Raw genomic sequence first — 10,906 nt, 5'->3', positions numbered from 1 at the left:
TAAGTGCTAATCAAATATTGCTGATTTGATCAAATGGCTGCATGTTTTTGGTCTTTGATAAGAATTTCCTATCAATATCATACTATGTTCAATAGCCTCATTAATTGGTCCATAGATTTTTTACATTTAAACTTTTTGTAGCTAAAACGTTTATTGAAGATCACTTAGAGACTTAAATCGATTTGCATCAAGCAGTTTTGTGTTGAAGAGCGTGATTTTATAGATTCAAATGACTGAAATCTAAGCCCTAAACATATAGTCGTTGTTTGAGTAATTAAAACAAAGTTGTTAAGTTCCAATCAAATGCTATAGTAATGATTATTTGAATTTGGAATAATCTTATTTAGGGCCTAACAGGATATCCAGTGTTAGTTGCTATCCAATCAATGTAATTGGCGACTCTGGTGAAGGCAGCGGGATAGCCTGACTCGCAGCCAAGGGAGGAGCCGAAGGACACAATGCCGACCTCTGTGGGCTCGCCATCGCTTTCAGTGATGACAAGGGGTCCGCCAGAGTCTCCATTGCATGTGGAAACGATGCCTCCATTGGTTCCAACGCAGAGCTTGTTTGCGTTGATGACCAATGATCCGTAGTAGGTTTCACATTCTTCGTTGGTGATGACCGTCAGGTCGACAAATTTGAGGTCAGGGTTGATGGTTATGGATGCTGATGGTTAATTCAGGACCATAGCAATAAAGCATTAAGTTAAAATTAAATCAGATTTTTCATAGTAGGGAATATTCTCACCGTCAGAGGATTTTCCCCAGCCAGAAACACGTGCGGTCTGGCCAACCAAATCATCACTGGCGGTTGAGGCAGACGGGAGGCGGACAGGGGCAATGTCTACAGTAACATGTTAGTTAAAATGTCTTATTAGTCTTTCTGTGGGACTAACTGGGTCCAGTGAATCCTGCCGGCAATCTGATGACGGCGATATCATTGTTAATCACAAGTCCGTTGTAGTTTTCATGGAGAGTGGCGTTTTGAGTGCCGACGGTGACGCGGCCAGGTTCGTTCAGGTTTAAAAAATTGAGTGCTCCTCCAGTGACAGTCCAAAGATTTGCGCTGCATATTGTGCAATTAAGTTATAAGAGTTTCCAAGATTAAATACTCTCGAATGGTAGTTGAGTGGCATACCCTTTAACGCAGTGGCCAGCAGTGAGAACGTAATTTTCGTAAATCAGAGATCCACCGCAGAATCCAGAGCCTTCGATCTGAATTGCGACCTGGTATTTGAACTGCCCCTCAACAGCATTCTCGCCTCCAATAATGCGCCTATCGTATTGAGGAACACCTCGCTTGACATGCATAACGCGGTGCAGGGGCCTCAAGTTGGCCCATGAAGTGGCCTGCAAGAGTCGGTCGAAATATATTCAATTGATATTAGATCAGTTTCAAACGTATCAAATGATAATAAAACTTACCTGAGTGACTGCCGCAAAGCAAAGGACAACGATCAGGACCCTCATGGTTTTCTTGATCAAATTCGTAATTTATGCGGGAGCTGTTTCCTTTATATTCAGTCGCCTTATCACACACTTCATTTGTCTATCAAATCATCGCTCTTGATCCATGTTAGTGGCATGTTCTTATATTTATAGATAAGGATCCAACAATAACTGATTTTTTTGAGAAATTTGAATTGTACCTTTAGTAGATAGAGTTGTGAAACATGCTTTTCCTAATTATAAAGGCTGCTATTGTAATATAGCATCGTTTCAGAGTTATTAGCTGTCTTAAGTGGAAGTGAATTTTTATATTTTATTATGTTTATAGTAATTTTTACGCTTTAAATAATTTTGACTAGACTAGTTGATTTCAGTTTTAGAGAAACTAATGTTAGCAAATTGTTCAATGAACAGCAATTAAATTAAATTCATTAAATACCTGAATGAATTCTTGGGATATAACAATAATATTTATCAATAAATGTGTACAGAAATTAATATAGAAAAAATTTCGGACATGTGGCAAAGGGGCTCCTCTTGATATGAAGACAAGGTTAAAATAAAACTCGTAATTGTGGAGTACGCCTTAAAGAGGCAAAGAAGCTGCGCCGCAACACACTCCTTCAGTGCGGGTGGCATAAGTATTCACAAGAACGTCTGCTCTTGTGAACTGCGATGCAGGTACGGACAAGACAAGTGATTTCCTACAGCACATATTATGCAGTGGTACCGATGTAAGTGGCCCTAAACAATTCATTCTAACCTTTGAGGGCTTTTTACGAGATTTGCCATTATGCTAGCACACATTGGAATTTTTACGATCTTGGTGGTGATACGTGACTGAACCAAGTTCAAGCTTAATTGCCTTCTCGTTGAACTTAGAAGAATCTAGAACAAATATTTTTAAAATATCAGATGGATTCTTGTGGTGTCTACGGTTGGAATATTAAAAACAGATTTGACAGAGAAGAAAATAATAAAAAATGCTTCGTCAGTCAATTCAATTTTTGAAGAAAAACTGTCCAAACTGTCGTCGAGGTTCCTGGCAATCATCCTGCTCAAACAAGTATACCTCACGGTTCCTGCTGTGTGGATTGGCGCCGTGGAACTCTGGGTTGCTCTAATTTTGTTTAGGTGCCATTGCCCGACATGTCCTCATTTATAGACCCATCGCGTGTACAGTTATTACCTAAAAATAATATCAGATTAATTAATAAAAATATTATAATTATTGTAGATAAAGAGAGGATATAATACTTAGTAATTGAATTGAAAGAAATGAAAAGTTTAAATATTATTCGTCTCATTGATCAACAAATTTGAAAAAATCGGAAGGCTTCCATAAAATGAACTCAGGTCCTGACAATACCGTTAGAAAGAAAGAAATTTTATTACAAAGCATAAGTCCTTAAACTTGAGATTATATATCTCATGATGTTAAATTTAAGTCTGTATAATTTGTTTTTAATTACTATAAAAATATAAAGACTTAAAAATGATTGTGATAGTATAATTCATCCAATATTATGCAAGTGAATTTATTTATTTTTATTTATTTCCAATGGTACATAGCACAACATACAATATATCGTGAGAGGGACCAAATGCGCATGGCAGTGAAGCAGCTATAGGAGCGGAGCGAGATGTGTATGCACTCTTCAGCAGTCTCACGTCGGCTTTGTCGAACCCCATCAACTGCGGCAATCGCCCTGTGACGGCCGCACCTGACGGGCCACGGCTACGCCATGGCCACCAAGGCGGCCACTGAAACAACCCCACTCAAAACCAAAACTGTTGGCCAGGCAACTTTCATTCAACAGGTACCTAATTTTTCACCTAATTTGCTCTATATGGCATACAATATTCATTTTTCTTTAATTATATAAACCAACACATCACAATGTTAACCAATTCACAAGTAAAACGCTAAATTTCAATTATAAATTTTTCGCTCTCACTGTTTTAATATTTCTTCGATTGGAGGACATTCTGAAGAAATAAGCAGACAGTCAGACACTCATTAAAATTCAGTCGGTATTAAAAAAAATTAGCGAAAGGGGCTTCTGACTTGAATGTACAATTATTAATGCTGTCTTTTATGTGATTGCTTAGTCAGTTTTAGCGCGTCTCGTCAGGTGAAAAATTGCTCTTTTGAATGTGCTATGAATATTAATGTCAAACGCACGGCAGAAGAATTCTAATTTGTCACGTGCTGAGTAAGGCATGATTTTTTTCTGATTTTTTGGCCTGCATTGCCATTGAAGAAAGAGTTGGGAATGAATAATTAAGTTTCTCTTTTTATGTGAGTGCCAAAATGGTTAAATTTGGCATTTCGTAAAATTCATTTCACTCATTGGTGGAGATTTTCTGCCAAATCCTGCGAACAAATATTTTGGAGTAGGCGAAACCTTAGCAATTTTTTTCGTTTACGGCTGTGGTAGCCATGAAAAAAGGAATAGGGGCCTGTCTGTGCTCCGTTGACGCCAGTTGACGCTAAAACAAGCACTTGCTAGTCGCCGGGTGAAACTAGATACCCACGGCTCGTCTGTCAATTCAGCATAATTGTGCGAGCCTCCTCAGTTAAGTCACAAGACCTCACCGTTGAATCGATAATAGACCTCCTCCTAAGATTTCTCAATGAGTGGTGGTCTTTAAAAAGAATAAAGACTTCTTTTCTTATGGGAATAAATGAAATTGGTACAAACAAACGATGAAATTGCCGTCAGACTATCAGCTTATTTATTGTTTAATTTCTGATGATCATTACAGACCAGTTCTTTTCGAGTTTTTCATATAATTGAGGGTATTGGAACTATCAAAAGGTGCGAAAATTTACTAAGGATTGAAAGAAATTGGTGAAATTTGAGCAATGTCGAACTCTATGCGATTAATACTGTGGTAAGAATTTTATATTTCGGACTTCAAGTACTGCTAATGAGGCCTGTTGGACCGACACAGCCGCTGCAAAGTATACGACAGCGAGTTATTTTATTCCGGACCATAAAAGTTTCACAAATAAACTTTCCGTCCTAAGTGAAAATCTGCAAAGAGCTGCGCCATTCAATATTTCAAATTTAATACAATTACCTGCTGCTGAGTGTAAATTTCTTGCTTTTTTCTTTTTGTTAATATGCTTTGTTAAAATTTTGAAATAGCGGTGACCGCTCGAGGTTGCTTCTAGGTTGAGAAAAAATAAAACCACCTGTGATAATCGCGTATATTTAAACAAGCGGTGGACATAGAATTGTCACATTTGGTCTTTGGAGCAAGCCTCAACTGCCTCATGAATAGGTTGGTGGTATTTGTAAAGAAGCGCTTTGATTTTTTTTGAATTGTGTAATTTTAGATGTGACATAAATGTATTGTTGTATGATTACTCATGATTAGGACGTACTTGATGACGTCGAAACTGGTTGAGAATTAAAATGTCGAAATTGAAACAACGATGAAGCCTGGTTTTATTTTTTCTCAACATATTTTATTAAAGTAAAAAAACCCAGAGAAATAATTAATATTACAATCAAGTCAATAGAGCTACATCAAAATATAAAATTTAACGTCCAATTTTCTCACAGCACATTATAAAAATAAACTGTGCCGGTAAAAAAAACAACGGTTAGCGTGTTATATCTTTTCGTCCTCTCTATTAATAATGATATTTTTCGAATACAAAGTCGCTTATTTTATTGCTAAAAACTTTAGATTGCGTGTATTATTTGATACCTAAATCCCATGGAAGCCAGTATGCGCCTTTTGAACGGAAAGGAGCTACGTGACGGTCAAAAGAAAATTTCTTTCTGTCTGACTTTTCCTTTCGGTCCAGGGGTTGTAAGTGAATTATCGCAATTTGTCGCCGAGTGCCACTAAATCGATCGCAACTTGTGGAGCTTTGAGAGCTCGCGTGAGAGTTGTAAAGCACGGTTGGAAGCTGAGAGCTAGCAGAGAGGTTAGTTCGCTTTTCCTCTTTTCTCTCGGCACTGAGGGAGGAAAAGGAATATGCAGTTTCCACGTGAGAAAAAGAAACGAAGCCAGTAAAAAAGTTGTTTGAAGCACTCGCAATGGGCCGATTTGCATTCAAAGTAGACACGCCATCGTCTCAATTTTTATTGCAAAAAGATTCTCTCCATCTCCATCAATCAGCAAATCCGTTTTGATCGAATCATTATCCCTTGAAAGCTTCGTCGGCACGGCAAGACCGTTGAATATTCATCCCCAGAGAGTGCGAAATCGAGTCCACCGGGGAAGGCAGAAGGCGGCCGGGTGCCTTTGTTTCAATCCACTCCTCTTTGATCCTGCTGAATATGCAACAGGCGTGCACTGAAGACTGCTGAGCGAGGAAATAGGCAAAATACATATTTATTGCAGCGCAGCGATGCCGTGAGGCTGCAGACGACGTGAGCGAAAAGGCTGCCAAGTGCGGCCGGCGCGCACATGCCATCGCGCGACTCAATAATGCAATTCCTCGCATTCCCCGCCGCCCAGCACAGAACAGGACGAAATTAAAAAGAATCCCCTAGTGCCCAAGTATGATCGAGAGATGCCTTCCCGCGGCGCTGAGCAATCGTCATCAGGTGCGTGGGTCGTTCGGCTCGCCAGCACAGCCCAAGACCTGAATAAAGTGAGAAAATCGACAGGAGAAAATTAATGGCTCGCACTTCATCGCCTGTCTGATAGATAGGAAAACTTTTGCAATCATTGCAAAGCTTGATAGCTTTATGGCAGTTATAATTACAATTTTCAGACGAACAAGAGAGTTGAGATATGGTTAATTTTAAGTGTGTGGCAAATTCTAAATTTATCTCTATTTAAATGACGTGTGGATTGAGGATGTAGAAATCATTATAAAATATGAAAAGTGGGTTAATCCCTAATTTTAAATTAATCGAACTTTTATGAAGATTTTTACTATTTCTTTCACTGATTTTGGTCCCATTCTTCATGGAAAATCCCTCTAAAAGACGTGTGAGATTAATTTTAATATGTAAACATTTTCACCGATAAATTAAAATCTGTATCAAAGGTATAATTGCACCTCTTATTTTTTTAGAGTCCGGCTGCCTCTGAGGGATCTGCTAGCGACACAAAGCAGCTGATTGAACAGGTGCTTCTTGAGGTCAAGGGACATGGATTAATAACGCTCACTCGTCGTGTTTGCCTGTTTTGCAGGATGACGGCGCCGTTTTCAAGAGCAGCATTGCCTCGGCCAGCTTCAACTATATCAACTCCATCATCGGCAGTGGGGTGATCGGTCAGTCGAAAGCCCTCCGCTTTTGTTTTGATCTGACGCTAAACGCTCTTAATCATAGCGGCGATAACATATTTTCCCCTGGGACGCTCCCTCTTCTGAATTGAAAACGCGATCCCGTGCGTGGGTTGGGTTGAAAATGGATTTTGCGCTGCCCTATTCCTCCCATTTCACAGAATTAATCTTCCGCGCAGAACTATAGTCACGTGTTCAAATTTCTCAAAAGTGAGTGGGCGGACAGTCTGACGAGTAGGTTTCAACTGCCTACAGTCTGTCAGAGCGAAATGTCAATAAAATCGCAGAGTGCAAATATTTGTAAATTACTCTCTTCCCCTTAGAAGACATAAACATTTTCCATGTTGCGTAGATGGATGGTTAATTTTTCTTCGCCCAAGGGTAGATTTATGAATAAAATTATTTTGTATAATGAATTCCCCTTTCTGATACCATATTTAAGGCAGATTTATCTTAAAAAGGAAGAAATCCGCCCACAGTTATTTATTAGCAGATATTAATTTTCCTTCGCCTTTTAGGCCGTAATATTCACTTGAGCTACGCTAACGTTAATGTGGTGGGTGCAGGCAGAGCAAAATTGGACTATATAATGACTTAGCGGTTCTTATCGAGCTGATCAATATTTCGCAGGCATGGCTTACGCTTTGAAAGAAGCAGGATTTGGCTTCGGACTGATTCTACTATTGGTTGTGGCTGTCATCACCGACTATTCACTCGTGTTAATGGTGCGAAGCGGACACCTCTGCGGAGCTTTTTCCTACCAGGGCATCATGCACGCAGCTTTCGGCAGGCCCGGTTACATCCTCCTCTCTACTCTCCAGTTTTTTTACCCTTTTATTGGTAAGAAAGATCATTTTTCAAAGTTTTTATATTTATTTCAATTATTCTTATTTATTTTTTATTACTTTAGTTGTATTACTATCACAACGATTGAAATATTCTCAACATTGATTGGTGAAAAGGACGAATGTGTGTATTGATTACCGTGCAATTTTCAATTAGTTTTTCTCTAGGAAAATAAATCCTTTTCCTTTTTCCTTATTATCTGTTCCATAAACGAAACGTGTTTGAGGCAAGAATAAGTCTATGGTTATGCAACCTGTGCATCAGTCATGTAGAGGAGTTGCCTAACTTAATTTTCATATTCAGTCTCGCTCTTAATGAATATAAATTTAGCACTGACAAGCACCGAAGCTTTTCATTATTTTCTTCTGGAACATTATGTGAAATTAAGTTCTGGATAATTATTAGCCATGAAGCTAATGGTTAAGCATATCTATTTTTAAATTATATATAAATAAAAAACATGAGTTAAAGTAATTTTTACACTGTTTACAAATTTGTTTCAAAACATTCCTAATTTTTAAATATGTTGATACCTTAATAAATAATACAATCTTATCGATTTTTGTCCTTGTGGCTCTAGAATAAATCAGCTAGACACAGTTAAAAATTAAATTAATAAGGCAAGAAAATATGAAAATCCCAAAATGTCAATGTGATCTAGAGGACACAATTAATCTAATTGTTGGACTAGCAGTATACATCTCTATAGTCTTGGATTTTTAATAGATTTGATCGCTGATATTTTACTACATCCTTTTAAAAATGTTACAAAATCACTATACTTTGCTAAAAACCTTTACTGTCCCTTGGTAGCAATGGTCAGCTACAACATAGTGGTGGGCGACACCGTGACCAAAGTACTGATCCGCGTGTTTGACATGTCGCACAACTCGGCCCTGACGCACCGCGAGCTCGTGACGCTGGTGGCGACGCTGCTGATCACGCTGCCACTGTGCCTGCAGCGCGACGTGGCGCGTCTCTCGCGCGTCTCCTTCATGTCCCTCGTGTTCGTCGGCCTGATCCTGGCGGCGATCATCGCCAGGGCGCCGTACATGGAGCCGCTGGTCCCACCGGTTGCCGACGGCTGGCGCTTTGCTAAGGGGGACGTCGTGCAGGCCGTTGGCATCATGGCCTTCGCCTTCATGTGCCACCACAACACCTTCCTCATCTACCACTCGATGGAGGACGCGAGCCAGAGGCGCTGGGACACGGTCACGCACATTTCTGTCGGCGTCTCCGCACTCATTTCCTTTGCTTTCGGCGCCATCGGCTATGCCACTTTCACAGATTGGGCGCAAGGTAAGTGAAAATTGTCCCGGTTTTTTTAATAGGTTGAAATTTACTCTAAACTCTCTAAGTTTGCATTCATGGAACGTTAGCAAATAAAGATTTTTTTAAAATTTTGCTTTTCTTAACGGATTACGTTCGTACGAAAAATTGATTGCGCTGTGCAGTAAATTGATTTTATTTCGGGCTTTTACTGTCATTTCAATTCACTCAAAGAAAAATAAGTATTTTCTTAAAAACCCTCTTTATTATTTGATCAATTTTTTTTTTCATTTTTAGGGTTTGATATTTTTAGATTCAAAATTAGATTTGGCAATTCCATAATACATTTGTGCCCAGGAAGAATAAAAACAACCCTCAATCTACTAAAATGTATTTTTTTCGGGGAAAATTATTGATGCGAACTAATTTTGAGTCATAAAAATGAATGACGTAAATTGTTAATTAAAAACTCACCCAACTGCTGTGGGTCTCAATTATAGGCACGTCTTTAAAACCACAAATAAAAAAAAATCCAACCAATATATGTATATGGAAAGAAAAGAAAATTAAAGTGCGATCGATGGCAGTTACTGCATAATTGAATTTTCCGTGATTTTTTTTTAGCTCTCTACTGAATCTGGGATGAAATCATGCGTTTGACTCACTTTTGGATCAATTAATTGCCTCGAGTCCGCTCTGATGTGGAGGTAGAGCGACCTTGCACCTTAAACCTTAAATGTTCCGGGCTCACCCCTTGTTGCGTGTGCTGTCTCATTTTACGCGTTCGTGATGTTATCTGGTGCACGCATAGTTACAGTTGCCGATTGTGGCAAAGCAGGGGCGCCTATCTCACTACTTAGAGAATCAATCATTCCATTGTATGGCAAAATAATAATAATAATTCAAATGGCAAACATAATTTTGTTGTTTTTTGCCTTAATGGGTTATCTTTTAGCATAAAATAAATATAACATTCACAGTTAACCTGAGATTCATTTCGGCAGTGATGAGTTTTCACTTTTACTACACAATAAAGGTTTGGGGGCATAATATGCTTTTTGGGCTTTTGGGACACATCTCTCTCTGCATTAATAAATTTGCAGATAACGACCCTTATAATTTTAATCCTTTTTAATCTGATTCAAGGCGATCTTTTGGAAAATTACTGCTGGAGCGATGATCTCATGAACGGTGCCCGGGTATTGTTCAGCGCGACCATTCTGTTGACGTATCCGTTTGAGTGCTTTGTGGCTCGGGAGGTGTTGAAGAACACCGTCCTTTGCGGGCGACCTGACACAACAGCAATGCACGTCAGCATCTCCCTCTTGCTGGTTCTCGTCACTCTTCTCCTCTCCATGATCACCGACTGTCTAGGAATCGTGTTGGAATTAAATGTAACAATTTTACACTCCCGGCCGCGCGAGTAGAAAATAATATAATAATAATTTCTCTTGCGCAGGGCATCCTTGCCGCGGTCCCGCTTGCGTATTTGCTCCCGGCCATGTGCTACTGCAAATTGGAACAAGGATCCCTCTTTTCGAAGAAAAAGTTTCCCGCCCTCCTGACAGCATTATTTGGGGCCATCGTTGCGATCATGGGCACCACGATGCTTATCATCAACTTTGAGACAGCCAGCGAGTGCAGCCACGGAGTATCAATGTCTTACTGCCGCGACCTAGACAACACGACCATGGTTGAGCCAAAATAAAAGTATATAAATATTGTGAAACCCGATATTATATCTCTAAAATTAACTCCACCATTGTCAAAGAAGGAATCTCAACCGCATGACTGTGTGTTTATTTGTGTTTAATTCAAATAATGTCCTATGGCGTACAAATTATTTCTTAAATAGTTAATGGACAAGCGTAGACAAGAGCGTTTCTAGATTTTCTCAAATGTTATATTATGTTAGCACACTTTTGTTTAGATTTGTTATCTGACTAAATAAATAATGATTTATTTTGAGATGAGCCCTATTAAATATGTATTCTTTAATTTCGTAAACTGCTTTCTGAAAACCGTTATATGAAGATTGAGTTTTTCGTTAATAGTACAAAACTCATAAATGTAAATACAACGC

The 10,906-nt window shown here is 39.0% G+C and overlaps 2 protein-coding genes across 2 annotated transcripts; one reads left to right on the top strand and one right to left on the bottom strand.

Annotated features, from left to right (window-relative positions):
• Window positions 1–285: 285 nt before the first annotated feature.
• Window positions 286–1,556, bottom strand: LOC135947106 (brachyurin-like). The gene is made up of 5 exons (XM_065495687.1): window positions 1,425–1,556; window positions 1,138–1,349; window positions 896–1,065; window positions 748–843; window positions 286–666 (listed from the first exon to the last, which is right to left on the bottom strand). The coding sequence occupies exons 1-5, from the start codon at window positions 1,467–1,469 to the stop codon at window positions 344–346; spliced, it is 846 nt and encodes a 281-aa protein (XP_065351759.1). The 5' UTR covers window positions 1,470–1,556; the 3' UTR covers window positions 286–343.
• Window positions 1,557–3,091: 1,535 nt separating this feature from the next.
• LOC135947101 (putative sodium-coupled neutral amino acid transporter 11) lies at window positions 3,092–10,807 on the top strand. The gene is made up of 7 exons (XM_065495682.1): window positions 3,092–3,268; window positions 6,496–6,549; window positions 6,615–6,696; window positions 7,339–7,548; window positions 8,368–8,853; window positions 9,970–10,217; window positions 10,283–10,807. Exons 1-7 carry the CDS (start codon window positions 3,194–3,196, stop codon window positions 10,529–10,531), a joined length of 1,404 nt encoding a protein of 467 aa, XP_065351754.1. The 5' UTR covers window positions 3,092–3,193; the 3' UTR covers window positions 10,532–10,807.
• Window positions 10,808–10,906: the final 99 nt, after the last annotated feature.

This window comes from Cloeon dipterum, chromosome X (assembly GCF_949628265.1).
Source record: "Cloeon dipterum chromosome X, ieCloDipt1.1, whole genome shotgun sequence".
Classification (NCBI taxonomy): Eukaryota; Metazoa; Arthropoda; class Insecta; order Ephemeroptera; family Baetidae; genus Cloeon; species Cloeon dipterum.
The sequence above is the reverse complement of the archived record's forward strand: the minus strand, read 5'-3'. Positions and strand labels throughout refer to the sequence as shown.

What these genes read in the sequence shown, in the direction of transcription:
- LOC135947106 (XM_065495687.1), bottom strand. Translation starts at nt 1,469, where the DNA reads ATGAGGGTCCTGATCGTTGTCCTTTGCTTTGCGGCAGTCACTCAG. An exon ending in GGCAGGATTCACTGGACCCA is followed by an intron (nt 844 to 895) that starts GTTAGTCCCACA and finishes ATGTTACTGTAG; the next exon opens with ACATTGCCCCTGTCCGCCTC. An exon ending in CTGGGGAAAATCCTCTGACG is followed by an intron (nt 667 to 747) that starts GTGAGAATATTC and finishes ATTAACCATCAG; the next exon opens with CATCCATAACCATCAACCCT.
- LOC135947101 (XM_065495682.1), top strand. Translation starts at nt 3,194, where the DNA reads ATGGCCACCAAGGCGGCCACTGAAACAACCCCACTCAAAACCAAAACT. An exon ending in TTTCACAGATTGGGCGCAAG is followed by an intron (nt 8,854 to 9,969) that starts GTAAGTGAAAAT and finishes ATCTGATTCAAG; the next exon opens with GCGATCTTTTGGAAAATTAC. An exon ending in GAATCGTGTTGGAATTAAAT is followed by an intron (nt 10,218 to 10,282) that starts GTAACAATTTTA and finishes TCTCTTGCGCAG; the next exon opens with GGCATCCTTGCCGCGGTCCC.